Source organism: Misgurnus anguillicaudatus, chromosome 11 (genome assembly GCF_027580225.2).
Source record: "Misgurnus anguillicaudatus chromosome 11, ASM2758022v2, whole genome shotgun sequence".
Lineage (NCBI taxonomy): Eukaryota > Metazoa > Chordata > Actinopteri > Cypriniformes > Cobitidae > Misgurnus > Misgurnus anguillicaudatus.
Window position 1 is genome coordinate 18,837,858 of NC_073347.2, and position 16,286 is coordinate 18,854,143.

General features: G+C 37.7%; 2 protein-coding genes across 2 annotated transcripts; one reads left to right on the forward strand and one right to left on the reverse strand.

Annotated features, from left to right (window-relative positions):
- Positions 1-1,421: 1,421 nt before the first annotated feature.
- On the forward strand, positions 1,422-13,947 carry dna2 (DNA replication helicase/nuclease 2). Its single transcript, XM_073873215.1, has 23 exons — positions 1,422-1,846; positions 2,246-2,296; positions 2,386-3,311; positions 3,389-3,562; positions 3,667-3,850; positions 4,051-4,199; positions 4,291-4,422; positions 5,264-5,492; positions 5,583-5,700; positions 6,464-6,620; positions 6,701-6,892; positions 8,118-8,348; positions 8,467-8,583; positions 8,672-8,781; positions 8,900-9,009; positions 10,125-10,346; positions 10,533-10,726; positions 10,887-10,976; positions 11,805-12,012; positions 12,092-12,181; positions 12,282-12,464; positions 12,594-12,740; positions 13,464-13,947. The coding sequence occupies exons 1-23, from the start codon at positions 1,817-1,819 to the stop codon at positions 13,515-13,517; spliced, it is 4,098 nt and encodes a 1,365-aa protein (XP_073729316.1). The 5' UTR covers positions 1,422-1,816; the 3' UTR covers positions 13,518-13,947.
- LOC129416818 (phenazine biosynthesis-like domain-containing protein) lies at positions 13,583-16,206 on the reverse strand. The gene is made up of 8 exons (XM_073873222.1): positions 15,708-16,206; positions 15,473-15,569; positions 15,206-15,304; positions 15,017-15,126; positions 14,888-14,917; positions 14,531-14,795; positions 14,349-14,411; positions 13,583-14,163 (listed from the first exon to the last, which is right to left on the reverse strand). Exons 1-8 carry the CDS (start codon positions 15,864-15,866, stop codon positions 14,051-14,053), a joined length of 936 nt encoding a protein of 311 aa, XP_073729323.1. The 5' UTR covers positions 15,867-16,206; the 3' UTR covers positions 13,583-14,050.
- Between the last annotated feature and the right edge of the window lie 80 nt (positions 16,207-16,286).

A 16,286-nucleotide genomic window follows, 5' to 3' on the forward strand; every position in this document is an offset into this window, starting at 1 on the left:
TTACACATGCAGATTGTTTGTTGATTTAATTCAAACTCTCTCTTCAGAGAATTATTGATGTTTCACCAATTTTGAACAGGAGTAAGGAATGTCAAACTTAAATGTCCGAACAAATTTGTGTTCAAGCAGTGTTACAAAAGCCTTTACAACAACAAATTGTAATATTTGTAAATGAGAGCACTGGAAAATTATAATTTCTGACCCTGAATGTTCTTGACAGCAGTGCTTTTTTTAGTCATAGCTCGTGAAACTGTTTTTATATCTAAAACCTTAGTGGTTTGATGGGAAAAAATAACAAAAAATTGAAATAGCTTGAGCTTTTGCACATCATTAGAGACATCTAGTCATAAAGTACACACAAACACACATTGTTAAAGTGATAGTTCACCCAAAAATGAAAATTCTGTCATCATTTACTCACTTTCATGTGGTAATAAACCTGTATAAATTTCTTTGTTCTGATGAACACGAAGGAAGATATTTTGTTTGTAACCAAACCGATCATGAGCCTCATTCACTTTCATAGGAAAAATAATACTATAAAAGTGAATAGGGCTCATGAACGGTTTTGTTACAGACATTCCTAAAAATCTCTTTCTTTGTGTTAATCAGAACGAAGAAATGTATACAGGTTTGTAACAACATGAGAGTGAGTAAATTATGACAGAATTTTCATTTTTGGGTGAACTATACCTTTAACAGTGTGTATTTGTGTGTACTTTATGACTAAATGTGCAAAAGCACAAGCTATTTTATTTTTGTGTTATTTTGTCCCATCAAAACACTAAAGATTTAGATATAAAACTCTATTAGTGTTGTTATGGCTTTTGTCAGCAACCTTTGCATTGTCACTATCCTTTGGTTTAACCTTTATGCTTATTTTGCTTATGGTAAAAAAATGAAAAAATACTGAAAGCATATTTTATGTAAATTGTTTCTGTTGTTTTAATTTTCTTTTTCTATTTGTTATATTTTACCGTGTAATGTCTATCTATTTACTGTTGAAATTTTTAGAAATAAACTTATATGTTATTTGAACCTTTAACTTATAGGGCTCAAACAAAGCAACAGCTTTATCCGTTTTTTTCTTCATTTGTTAAGTACTAAAACATTTCAGCCGAATGCTTTTAATGAAATTGGCAAATAAACTGATTTTAATAAACTCGTTTGTGGATCTGTTATAAATTATGTTTCTACACAAAGTGACCACGTGCGCCTCTCTAGGTGGCTGTGTGACTGACTGTCGGGGAAGCACATTACGCGCAAGCACAATACGTGGATGAAAAAATAGTGAAGAAAGAAAACTTAAATAATATATGAACAAATCATGAGTTAAATATGACCTTAAATTGATCTCAGAAATAGACAGTTTTTCATAAGTTGGTCTTTAAATTAAGGGATCAATGAAGCCATGACACTCCAATACAGTAGATGGCGGTATTCAGCTTTTACGATGGTCTGTAAGCCGTCAACAAATCTCAAAGAAGAATCGTCTCATGTGTTGTTGTCAGTGGTTATTACGCGGGAGATTCGAGATTACAGAGTTTACGCTGACGAGATATAACAGTATTGTTGACATTGTATTTTAAAACACGGTTTAATACGTACACGACATTTTAGATTTATGTCATTTTGTGAGATTATCTGTTTTGCGTAAATGAAATTTAAACAACAACAGCAGCCGTTTGTAATGTCCTGATTTTACAGTGATGTGATTTGTAACTTACGTTGTTAAATCAGCAGGGCTTTATATAATCTTCGGACTTAACATCAGTTTTGTTTCGTATTGCCTCCCTTAACCTTACCTACAGTCGCGATGATGAAGTGTAAATCCAGCCGATCCTCTGTAAGTACTCGACAGTTAACACGGATGTTTCCTTATTTAAAAAATATATTAAGGTCTAACGTTACCTTTGAACTATTAAAATGTGTCGATTCTCTCCATGTTTTTGTTATAGTAAAAAGACAGTAACCATGTTTTTTGATGGATTGATTTTACTGTAAATATCATTAACTTATGTTTTCTGTAACTAAACTGTGGATAATTTGTGATTTCTGTGGGTTTGCTACAAGTATAACAAGAAAATATGTTTACAATTAGTCATCATGGTTAACTTTCTTAAGGCTGTCACTGGCAGGTCTATTAACATTTACTGTTGACATTAACATTGACAAAATGTTAAATGCTTTCATTTGTCAATCACTTAAGTGAATGAATGTAAATATAAATCTTATGGTGTTGTAGATGGAGTACAATGGAGTGCAGTCAAACATTTCTGCCTTTTTTCTTTCGAAGGTAAGGTCATGATGTTAGTCTGAATGCAGCAAGCTGTTGTTATGGTTTTGTAAAAGTTAAATATCTTTAAGTATCACTTGTATTCTTAGGTCTCAACAAAGTCCCCTAAAAGGATCCCTGGATCCTCCGTTTCAATGAAAACTGGTTTTGTGGAGGAGAAAAAGATCCTGCACTCTCCAAGCGCTTCTGCTGTGCCAGAGACACCTGATAGTCTGAGGACCAAGAGCAACGTCTCTCCAGACAACTCGTATGAGAACCGCTCACCTATTTCACGTGGTCTGCACTCCAAACCTGTCAGGGGTAAAACCAGCACGATGACACGCAAGCTAATGTTGCCACAGATAAACAGCAGTCCGGAGCCATTGGACAGTTTTGAGCTTAAGAACGGCACAAATCAGTCTGGCTCTGTGAAGAGGTTGTTGCACAGCTCGGAGAACATCCAGAGTGCCAAACGCCCCAGGACTATGAAAGTTCAGACACTCCCTATAGGGTCTGATTGTGACCCAAGCTCACCAGGGGCCAATATAAATGTCCCTGCAAGCATGCAAAAAGCATCTTCAAAGAGTCCTGAGAAAAAAATTAAACCTGTGCATTCTCATTTGAAGAATAGCCGATGGGTACCTGAACCTTCTGTAAAACTAAATAGTACATCAAAGCTTTCAAAGTCCTCTCACCAATTCAGCCGTAGCACCCAAGACAAAGAGAATTCATTTTCTCTTAACGCAAAGCCCCAGTCGGACCCAAGTGTAGTTTCAGAAGCAAAACCTTGCGATTTTGTGATTTCACGAATGCAAAAAGATTCCAGCGAGGAAGAAAAAGAGACTTTTCTCAACTGTCTGGTCACTACGAAGAGACCTTTAAATGCTACTGCTGAGCTGCAAAAGAAAAACAAAAGTGCTGATGGGAAGGCTTTGTCAGACTCATTCGAGGATGAATTTAATGATCTGGACGATTGGTTTGATGATGTCATGGAGCCAAAATCTGAGGCGCCAAAACCCAAGAAATTCAATCTTGAGTATGACTGATTTACCTGTTCATGTATACATATGTGAACTTTTGTGCATTTATTTACTTAATTGTCTTTGTTTTTAGGAAAAACAAAGGCATACCAGAACATGCTATACTGACCTCTGGTGTTCATAATCGATACTGGGTTCTGGATGTACAGGAAGTGACCTCACTACAAGGTTACACTGAGAAGCACTTAACCATCACCTGCTCAAAGACAGCACATCCCACAGAGACCTGCATTCTCAAAGATGGCTGGTATGAAATGTTACTTACTAGAGAAAGCTTTCTGTATTGTTTTTCTTGCATAGCTTGGGTTTCTTGATAATTATAATAAAAATTGTTTACTTTTTTATCTAAAGGGAGAGTACTCCAGTTGCAGTGAGGGACATCATTCATTTGGAAGGGAAGTCTGTTTCTGGCTTATGGACGATTGATAGGGACTCTGGTTTTCTGGTTCTGATGCCTGACCTGCTTATGTCTGGGACCAGCATTGCCAGCAGTATCCGCTGTATGAGGAGAGGTGTGCTGGGAGAGATGTTCAAGGTGTGAAAATAAAAACTTCAGATAGGGAAAACTTACAAATGACTGGAAAACAAAAATATTGTTTGCACAGTGTTTTTCATAAGCACCTTGTACATGCATGTATTCTGCTTTACATACATTATCAAAGTTATGCAAACCCTATTCTGTGTCTAATTTTTGAGACTTTAATGTCGTGATTTGTGTGATATTTATTTGCACAGGCTTTTGATGGGGGATCCAAGCAGATGCTTAATGGTACTATAGTTCATGATATCTTCCAAAAAGCAGCTATGTCATCAGACTTTTCTCCAGAGAGGATACAAGCATTTGCCACTGAGGCACTGAAAAGCCCTAACTACCTTGGACAAATGTAAGAGATCAAATACAGATGTTGTGGTTGTACAATGTTTAGTTAAAGTATAGTTTGTGAGTATTCATGTGTCTGTTTGATTTTTGTTTAGGTACAGTCTAAAGCTGACCCAGGCTGACATGAGACAAGAAGTTGAAGAATATCTTCCCTCTTTATCGGAGTGGGCAAAACAATATCTCCATACTTCACCACAGGCCGGGAGAAAACAGCTGACCCTAAAACTGTAAGTGTACAGGTTCCCATGGGTCCTTACAATCCTTGAAAGTTTGTGAATTTGGGAAGTTGTTGAAAATATACATACATTGATACAGGTCATTGAAAGTGCTTGAATCTATTTTATGCAAGAAGTTTTCTGGAAAAAAATCCATATTATTCCCTGTATAGTGTAGGATAATATCATAAAAATTCTAGACTTTTAAAGCAAACGTGCTAAACTGTTCGCTTGAAATGCTTATATCTTCTGTATGAAAATGTTAATTCATACCATAATGCTTTTTTTGCATAGTTTTGTTTAACACATGAAAATGTCTCAGGTTACGTATGTAAATGTTGTTCCTTGAAAAGGGAACGAGACGCTGCGTCTCCCTTCCCATACTTCCTGCGTCCCTGTAACGCCGTCTTTGGCAATATGTCAGATAGAGATATTCTTCCTGGCTCCCGCGTCACCCTGTCTTTGTCATTAAGCCTCACAATTGGTTAAATTTGATATACACATTCAGACGCACTTACCATTGGAGGCGTCGCCAAAGTGTCACGCAGTGACGCAGCGCGAGTTCCCTCGAAAGGAATCTTTAACAATGTATCTTAAAAAGTAACACGACGTATCCTTGCTCCCACTTGAAATGTGTCCCCACATTTAGTCCTTGAATTTGAGGGTATTGGACCTGAAAAGTCCTTGAAAGGTCCTTGAATTTGAAGTTAACTAAAGTGTGGGAACCCTGATTATATTTTATTACTTAATACACCCAAATAAGGCTAAATTTGCATTAAAGGTGTAAATGCTTACATTGAGCATTACTGATGGGTTCAGTTTTGATTTTACCAATGTGGTTATTAATCATCAGCCCTAGTGACGGTGCTCTCAGCAAGCAAGATGCAACCTGTAGCGTGACAGTCACAGATTTTGCAGACATCGAGGAGAACATCTGGTCTCCGAGATTTGGCCTGAAGGGGAAGATCGATGTGACTGCTGGAGTCAGGATTCATCGGAAGGGAAAAAAGCCAGTGGATAGGATTGTACCTCTGGAGCTGAAAACCGGCAAGGAGTCCAACTCCATTGAGCATCGCAGTCAGGTACCAACTGCAACAGAACCTGTAAATGTATTGTGTATATAAAAAAAACACAACCCTTCTTGTGATTGAAAACATTTCTCTGTATTGTAGGTTATCCTGTACACACTAATGTGCATGGATAGACGTTGTGATCCAGAAGCTGGATTTCTTGTTTACTTGAAGACTGGCAGTTTACATCCTGTTGTGGGCAACCACATGGACAGAAGAGGTTTGTTTGATTTGTTTTTTATCATGTATGAACTATAATATTACTTAACAAACACAAAAACATATTTGAAAACGTCTGGTTTCGCTTTTCCATATTAAAGAGCATTTTAATATGGCCCAATTCACACTTTTACATTTCCTTTGGTGTGTGAGTTAGTACGTTAACTATATGCAAAAGGTACATACCCCAAAGTAAGCGATGATGCGAGTTATCGTCTCCAACGTAAATCTCTTTTCTTGGACTACAACAAACACACGGATTGTAGGCAACAGTTTACTTCCTGGGATTGGTGATGTAGGTAAGACCGACATTATCATAATTCCTCCCGCTTCGGACTCACAGCCTGTAAGTTAACTCCTGTTAGCATTGCATTGTCACATTTCCGGCTGACGTCAGAGGTATTCAGGCCAATCACAAATTACAGATTAGCTGGCCAATCAGGGACACAGCACTTTTCAGATCTGTGCGTTTCAGGGAGAGAGTGAAATGTGGAGCTACAAAAATGTACAGTATGTGGATAGTAATGAGTTTTTTTAACCATAAACCACACAAACACATTGTATTATACCAAATGAACAAAATAACGTTTTTAGCAATTAAATAGGTGCACTTTAAAAGGGACCCAAGCCTTTAAGCTGTAAAATCCCAGACGTTTTCTAAGAGCTGTTCATATAACTTGCTATGATTCATTTATGTTTTTAAGCAGTATGATAGCTTTGTGTTACAAATAATTATGAAATTTGTAATTATGAATTTTTCACAGAGCTGATTAAAATAAGAAATACGTTGGCCCATCACGTTGGCAACAACCTGGTCAAGGTGGATGGTAAAAGTCAAATGGCTCCATTGCCCTCAATCGTTTCTGACCAGCAGACTTGCAAATACTGTCCCCAGAGAAGAAACTGTGCACTTTACAATAGGTATGTGTGTCTCTTACCCTGTCACCTTTTATCTATAAAACGGTTAAGCAGTTATTTGATTGTATTGGTTTCTTCTTCAGAACTATAGAGAGAGATCCGGAGGAGAACTTGAGTGAAGATTTAAAGGCCTTTTTGCAGCTGGAGAGCCAGCACCTCAGCCAGGTGCACCTTAAGTATTTTAGCCACTGGTTGCTGCTCTGCACCCTGGAGGCTCTCACTATGGAAAACAAAGGAGGCCGTCGCAACATCTGGCTTCAGACTTCCCAGCAGAGGTGAGTGTTTTACAACAGAGTTAGTTACGGAAGGGATTGTGTACAGTTAGCTAGTCATTATCACGCAACAAACCCAGACCCAGAGTGATCATGATGTAATTTCATCCCTCTGTGTGTTTTATGACTACTGCTAGATATTGTCCTTTATATTACAACTAAATGTCTAAATGTCTCAAGTGTGTCTAGAATGTGTGTGTGAAGTTTCAATCCAAAATACCCCACAGATCATTTGTTATAGCATGTCCAAAATGCCCCTATATGGATTGGAGCAAAAAAGCACTGTTTTCATTTGTGTTAGAGGTCTTTACGGGTCAAAAAATTTGTTCCTGAAGAAACCTGTGAATGTACTACCAAGAACTGACCCTAACCCGTCTAATATTTGAAAGTTGGACCCGAACCCGTGCAGAACCGAGGCATGCCAAAAATGTTATATCTGACGCAGGCCTGTCTATTATTTGATAGCTGGACCCAAACACAGAGCAAGTTGTCAGTCGCCATAGATACCGATGGTATGCTTGAGACTGCACATGCACTTTAGTGCGTTGGCGCTCTGATCACGGCCAGGTGTTTTCCGATTGACTCGGGTGTTACACACAATGTTATTCAGACACGGGACCCAAAGTAAGTAAACTGGGACTGACCCGAAACTGACTGACCATTTAAAATATTGACCTGGACCCGTACGGGTCCCGTTGAAGACCTCTAATGTGTGTGACTTTGTATGCAAATGAACTACTGCTCACTCCGTTACCAACAGACAGTGAGCCTTTTTGGTTAAAAATAGATCTGATTCCTGTGAATACAGTCTGAAATAGTATATTTTTCCGCATTAGCGCTACAGTGTGCTAATAAATACATTTAGAAAAACTTTTGGGTGGAATTAACCAGTCAGTCAGTGTGAGGCTTTGTTTGTGTGACATCACATTAACAAGAGAATCAAAACAGCATGTTTAAACCTTTGGTTTAATGGGAAATAAAAAGTGGATTTTTTTCATCGTAGGGTTGTTGTTCACACACTGCCAACACACATTTATGACCAAATACTTTGTAAAAGTGGATTTTGCATAATATGTGCCATATGCATAAGTCAAAAGCAATCTCATCTAAGCCATTGTTTCCCACTTTAAAATGTTGGTTTTAAATGTTGGCCTGTACACAACTATTGTGTTTGATTGAATTAACTGAGTGGTTTTGGATTTGTGTCTGGTATTTGCATTATTCTCAGAGAGAAAAGTGGCGGCTGCATGGGAAACATGCGGTTGGCTGGAAGCGTCACCATCCTGTCTGATGGTGTGTATAAGCACAGTTTTGAGAAAATGGAAAGAGAGCAGACTCTCACCGGGCTCATAGTGGGTGATAGGATAGTCATCAGTGATCAGGACTCGTCACTCATAGGCCTGGCTACAGGATACGTCACAGACATTACAATCACTGGACTAATTTGCTCTTTGGATAAGTAAGTCTAATGCAGGCACTGTAAACTTACATAGTTTTCATTTTCTAATTTTGCTCCAATGTCCAAATTTGAATATAGATAGAGTGTATGTCTTAATTTCACGTTCCTGCCGTTCCAGAAATCTTTCCAAGTATTCTTCAAACACAGTTTTCCGACTGGACCAAGATGAAGGCGCAGGTGGTCTTAGCACCCATTTAGGAAACCTCTCTATGCTAATGGAAAACACTCCAACCAGGTCAGATATGTTTTTTATTCATCTAAATCTTTCATATAGGTAGAATGTTTTTATTTTATTCAGCAATGCATATGTGTTTTTAATACAGTGAAAGATTAAGGGAGTTGATTGTGGACTTCAGACCTCCACAGTTTATTGACAGCCTGAGCAGTGTGTTACCTAGAGATGCCAAGGACACCGTGGCCAACATTTTGAAAGGTAACCATGCATTAAATCATCTCTTTTTGCAGTGAGCTTCTTAGAAATGTGTCCTTGACGTCCTCTTGTAAATAGTAGTTTTCTGATCCATAAGTTTTAATGATATGTTTCCTGTTAGGACTTAACAAACCCCAGAAACAAGCTATGAAAAAAGTGCTGCTGTCCAAAGATTACACACTTATTGTGGGAATGCCTGGTACTGGGAAAACAACAACCATTTGTACACTGGTAAGAGCTTATGTATTCAATCTTGAAATTCTTGCCCTGGATGCTGATTGGTCAATAGCAATACAGGTGTTGACCTTAAAATAACTAAGTTTTGTAATTATCAGTCGATAAAAGCAATTTTTCACACTATCGGTTAATCGCCTATAGTCATGGCCGATGTATCCTGTCAATCAAAAGAGAACCGAAAAATACAATGAATTTCATGAAACAGTTTGATAGTTTAATGTTGACTATTAATGTAATAAAATGTAATTTTCAGTATTAAAGGAATATTCAATTTTCTTAAAAGAAAAATCCAGATATTTTACTCACCACCATGTCATCCAAAATGTTGATGTCTTTCTTTGTTCAGTCGAGAAGAAATTATGTTTTTTGAGGAAAACATTGCAGGATTTTTCTCATTTTAATGGACTTTAATAGAGCTTAACACATAACGGACCATTGTAAACAATAAACTGACACAAAGACATTAATTAGTATCAGTTGACATACAACAACATAGGAACGGTCCTCTTTCAACACACTTGTAAACACTGGGGCGGAGTTTCGCGTTCGTCCTCTGTGACCTCTTGACGTCATGACGTATTGTGTGGGGTCATGCTGGCGCATTACAACCGGATCTAGACGAGAAGTTGTGGTTTAAAAGTGGATATTTTTTATTTTTATTGTCAAAAATGACAATCGTTTTGCTAGATAAGACCCTTATGCTTCGTTTGGGATCGTTTATAGTCCTTTGAAACTCAGTTGAAAAAAACTGTTAAGTGTTAAGTATTAAATGTTGGGCTCTATTAAAGTCCATTAAAATGAGAAAAATCCTGCAATGTTTTCCTCAAAAAACATAATTTCTTCTGGACTGAACAAAGAAAGACATCAACATTTTGGATGACATGGTGGTGAGTAAATTATCTGGATTTTTCTTTTAAGAAAATTGAATATTCCTTTAAGTTAATGCTATTTATATAACCATCAAACCATCAGTATCGGCAGATGTGGTCTGAATACTTGGTTATCGGTATCTGTGAAAAAATATAATTTCGGTGCATCTCTAGTAGTTATTATTTCACTGAATACATCTGCTTTTGTATGGATTTTTTTCTGAACTTTCTTGTTTACAGGTGCGTATTCTTCATGCTTGCGGCTTCAGTGTCCTTCTCACTAGCTACACGCATTCAGCCGTGGACAACATCCTTCTGAAGCTCAAGAGGTTTAAGATCGGCTTCCTTCGACTGGGTCGTGCTCAGAAAGTGCACCATGACATCCTGCCCTTCACAGAGGAGTCGGGTCGGGCCAAAGGCATACAAACACTGGAGGAGCTGGAACAACTCTACAACCAAGAAGTAAAAGATTTTAAACTGCTCAGACTCGCACATATTACACATACAGTATACTCTATCTATGTGATGCTTTGAGGATAATGTTATTGAAATGCTGTTTAATTTGAACATGACTGCCCTATATTTGGTGTGTTGCAAGTATTTCACAAAAAAATGTGGGGAAAAAAATTGCTTCACTGTCCTTTTTAGCTCATTGTGGCAACCACCTGTATGGGTGTGAAACATCCGATTTTCAGCCGTAGACGCTTTGACTTCTGCATTGTGGATGAGGCGTCTCAGATCAGTCAGCCTGTGTGTTTGGGTCCCCTGTTTTATGCTCAGCGCTTTGTTCTGGTGGGAGATCACCAACAGCTTCCTCCTATTGTACAGAATGCTGAGGCCAGGTAATCTTTTCAGTTCCACATCTGTTTGTCTTAGTGTAACATAGATTGAACATTGAAGTTAGAAGGCTACTAACACACTATCATCATCAGCATAATTTATTTACCTTAATTCTCCGTTTTATCTTCGTTTAACTTAAGCTCTACTTTAAATGTTACACAGGGCTTTGGGCATGGATGAGAGTTTGTTCAAACGTCTGGAGCACCACAGTGAGGCAGTTGTTCAGCTGAATGTTCAGTACCGAATGAACAGGTGAGGTTAAACCAGTTTCAGATGTATTTGGTTGTTATGTTCCTTGAGTGCAATTTAAAGGACCTATTATGCCCACAATGTAATATAAGTCTTAGGTGTACCCAGAATGTATCTGTGAAGTTTCAGCTGAAAATACTCCACAGATCATTTATTAAGTATTATTTCGAAATAGTGAAACTTGTATCTTGTTATAAGCACTTTTTGTACTATTGCCTCCCACACACATTACTTTTATTGTCTCCCGTCCCAATCTTTGTAAGTCGCTTTGGACAAAAGCGTCTGCTAAATCCCTAAATGTAAATGTATTATAACATGTCCAAAATGCCCTTGGGTGGGAGCAAAACTGCACTTTTTTGTGTGTAACTTTAAATGCAGATGAGCTACTGCTCCTCACTCCCTTACCAAAAGAGTGAGCGCTTTGAGTTAAAATAGATCCAAATATAGATACAAATTCCTATGAATACAGTCTGAGACAATTTTATCTCCCTATTGAGATATGGTGGACAGCGTACAACTCACTGAGGGTGGAATTTATGGTAATGCAGGACTGTCAGTTAGTGGTTATGGGCGGGGCTTTATCATTGTGATGTCACATTAATACGAGTATCAAAACGGCATGTCCAGTGAGACTGCTTTGGTTTAATGGGGATTAAAAAATAAGGAGTAGGTGGATTTACTTCACTGTATAGTGGTCCAACACACATGTCCAAACACCTTATAAAAGTGGATTTTACATAAAAGGGTGCCCTTTAAATGTTTTTTATGTTAACATTTATGTCTCATGTACTGTTTTAATATTTAAAATCATTTTCTGTTTTCACTTTTCAGTGCCATCATGTCTCTTAGCAATGCCCTAATGTATGAGGGCAGACTGGAGTGTGGCTCTGATAAAACAGCTAGTGCAGTACTGCAGCTGCCCAGCAAAGCGCTGGTTGAGAAAGAGCTGGATCTCTATGTATGTGAGCCACAGTACATTGCTTGGGTCCAGGCTGCACTGGAGCCCAACAATCCCGTCTGTTTCCTAAATACCTCTGAGGTCAGTCTGACTTTTTGTTTTGGAAGTCATAGAAATCTGACGCTTTCATTTTAAATCCTAAATCTTGCCATTTTAACAGGTTCCTGCTCCAGAGACAGTGGAGAAAGGTGGAATCAGTAACCAGACGGAAGCCCTCTTGGTACATGTCATTGTCACCCTGCTGCTGAAGGTCAGAACATGTTTGTTATAAACAGATAATAGCTTATCTAACATAAATAATAGCTTCTATAACATAAAATGCTGGCTCTTGCATTGCGCTTATGTTGTAGGCTGGATGCAGGGCAGCTGACATTGGGGTCATTGCCCCGTATCGGCAGCAGCTGAAAAGCATCTCCAGTCTGATGCAGGGACCTGCCTTTAAAGCTCTGGAAGTTAATACTGTGGACAAGTACCAGGGCCGTGACAAAAGCATCATCATTGTGTCTTTTGTTAGAAACAACACTGATGGCAATGTAAGTCTGATAAACCGTTCCTGTCTAATGGAGCCCTCAAACTGAACTTTGGTTGCATCTGTTGTCTATGTGTGTGGTGGTAATGTTGGGCTGTTATGTGCTTAATCATTTCCCCTTACTGTCTTTCAGCTGGGAGAATTGCTGCAAGACTGGCGCAGGCTGAACGTGGCCATAACTAGAGCCAAACACAAGCTCCTCATGATTGGCTCTGCACCCTCTCTTCGCCGTTACGCACCTCTAGAGAAACTCCTCGGTCATCTTCAACAGCAAAATATGATATCCTTTAAACTAATATGTGAAAGCCCTATTTTACAATTGTGTGTACATAAGTGCAGTGTAATCCAGTATGTTATCATTTGCAGTATCCATTTATATGACTTTTCTTTACACTTTCAAGCAGTGGCAGCCGATGACTTCTTTTTTTCGAGGGCGCTCGATGCGAAGTTCGTCACAACATGTATGTAGCCCGTCATGTGTGTGGTTCCTTTTTTCAAAATATGTGTTCTGCGCATCAAGAGATCCTGTGTGCATAACGTGTCTTGTCAAAATAAGTGCCTGCTGCAGATGCGTCTAAAGGGTTTATGGTAAAAGAGACACTCGCGTTTGCTTGATACTCACATAATCTCATGCGTAATCAGAGTTTACTGTTAAGGGAGTGTCTTGCGTGTATTTTGTGAACATGAGTGTCTCTTTTATCATAAACGGTTTTGACGCGTGTGCAGCAGGCACTTATTTTGACAAAACACGTGATGCACGTGGTTTACATGACGCAACAAACACATATTTTGAAAACGCAAGCAACACACATGACACTCCGAACACTTATTTTGAATTCGCGCCCCTCGGATGAGCAGTCACAAGCTGCCACTGCTTTACTTATAAACATTTGATTATAAACAATATGTGAAATAACATTTGTGATTATAAGGTAAAACCTAAATGAATAAAAAAGTTAACACGCTGAATTTGGGTTCTGAAACTTTCCTTAATTTATTTCACATCTTCCAGCTACCTCCTGCTGCCCATGAAGCACTACCCATAATCCATTTGTGATCTCAATCAAAAATGTTCTCGTTTCATTGACAGCATACCTCACAAAGACTGATACTGTAAAACTTTTTAAGTTTTAAATAAGCTTGAATTTAACTTTGTTTTATTAATAAAATCAAGGTTTTTAATTTCATCAATTCTTAAAAGCAATGATGGCAGACTCCACAGTGGAACTGAAGAGCTCTTTTCCTCAATGATGGATTTGCCAATGAAGTGTTTAATTGCAGATTAAGCTTACATTTTGTTTACCCAATCACTTCTTACCTCATGTCATTGTTTTTTTAAACACTGGTGATTTTTATTCATCTGTTTTTGTATGTACATTTTATAATTAAGAGTATGAATGTTTATATTTGTATTTTGCAATGTTATTTCTCATGCTCTAAAAATATTTTAAAGTTTTGTTTAATAAAAAAGGTTGTAACAAAGTGAATTGAATTATTTTTCTAGATACAACTGTTAAATAGTACACCAAAACAATTAACACATCTAAGGACTTGGTTACTTTAAATTCATTAAGTAGACTGGAAGTTTGTTTAAAATTTAAGGGTTCCCTGAAGAATAATCTGTGCTTGACCACTAATGTCCAGTCGACCGTCATCTCTTATCTCCAATCTCAGTTCCCCTCCACGACTGGAACATTGGTAAGCTGTGCCAGAAACAAACAAACAGCAGATATTACTACAGTACCTTATTCTGAGCAGTTGCTATTTTATTTATGTAAATATAACACATTTATATGGAGAAGTGTTAGTATTCATTTCCCTTTGTAATAAATTCAGATGTCTTTGTGTATATTGATAAAATGATGCAGTGAAGGAAAAAGAGATTTACCCAACATTTTCTTTTTCCCAAGTTTTTCCGACCAGTAACCAGCAAGAACTGAATGTGCAGACCCTTTTAGGAATAAAGTGAAATGATATCTGTAAGCAAGCATCAGTTTTAATGGTCATCATATGACTTGTTCAGACACATTTCCCACACGTTCTTGATATTGTAGAACTGTATGAGCTAACCGGTGACTGGATCTTCAGGGACCCCAACCCATGGGGCAAAGACACGGGAGTAGAAGTCATGTCCAGTTTCAGCGTTCTGCGCTCCTTTCAATGTAACTATGAGACTTCTGATCTTCCCTGTGGTCTCGTGTCTCAGCAAAGCTTCTGCTTTTGGCTTCAAAGACATCAGTTCAGACCTGTCACATGTGTCGGCTAGACGAACCATCAGTTTCTTTGTGGTTTCAGAATAGCACACATCCTGAATGGGTAAGTCTCCCACAGCAGCCTGCAAATATATTAGAAAAGATTGATTTCCACCAAGACATGTTATATTAGCAAACCCACATTATGACATTAATGTATAACTGGGAAACTTACCCTCAAAAGTTCCTTGACTTCATTTTGGTCCTGCAAGTAAAATGAACCCATAATAGCATCTATAGTACTTGATTAATCTTGATACTCTTCATTGGTTACTGTAAGTAAAGATGTGTCCTTTGGTCATACCTGAGGCTTTGGGTTGTTTAAGGGGAAGTCCATGATAATAGAGTCTCCGTTTTGACGTACATACAGCTCTCCGCTTACAGTCTCAAACACCACAACTGGATTCACATTGTCTGTATAATATTTTTGTTTATTCAACAGTTTTATACGATTACAATTTTTTTTATAAATAAATTGATGAGAAAATCTTACTTTTAATATAAAACAGCACTGCTGCTGAGGCCAATGTTGCATGACCACAGAGTGGAACCTCAGTTTTGGGGGAAAACCAACGCAAACCAAACCTTGCACCTTTCCAAGTATGCAAAAGACAGATATACATTTGTAACACTTAACTTGACTTTCCACCATGTCCAGTGTTGTGGATACCAGTAACGCATCAATAACAGATTAGAAATAATGATATGAATCAAAGTTGTTTGGTCTTTGTGCACGTGTCATGTCTCAATTGCACAATACCTGAAGAAAAATCCATAGAAGTCTGTCTTGTGATAAAAGCAGTCTCTGATAAATTCATTTCAGCAGAAATGCTCTGATACAACTCATCGTCAAGTTCCTAAATTTCACAGACACATTATATAATAACCTTAACTGCTAACACATTTAAACTTTTACTAAAAATAATGAATGAAACAAGTTTGCACACTATGGATAAACACACATCTATGATTATCTTTTGTAATGTTATACTTACATTTTCTATTAGACACACTGCAGCAGGATTACCTTTGAAAGGTACATTGGTAAAAGCATCAACAGTAAATACTGGAATCTCCATTGATAATGGTATAACAAGGTTTAGAAGATTGACAGTGAGGTTCTTTGTGTCACCTTCAGCGGTAATTAAAAGCATTTTGACTTTGACCCCACAATGTACTGCGTCATTTTAAAGTTACAGACACTGAGACTTTGTAAAGGACTCCATTAATGTCTGATTATTTCAGTTCCTCTTTATTATTGTAATGCAGTATCAGGGGACAGCAAATGAGAAGACATTGTCTCACACCAGACCATGTTTTATTAATTCAAATGAACTAGTATGTTAGTGTAAAATAATTGTATTAATTACTTGTTGTTTTGAGGCAGGGCTTTTGCTATAATAATGTTGAATAAATGCTTACTGAACTGAATAATTTATTGTTATAAACATTATTTTTGACTGACAGATTTCAAGTTTATAATCAGACAGTATGCCATTTACGATTTAAAATTTAAATGTTTTCAACACTAGAAAAGATTACACGATAAGCAAAAAAAGTAACTACTGAGTCTT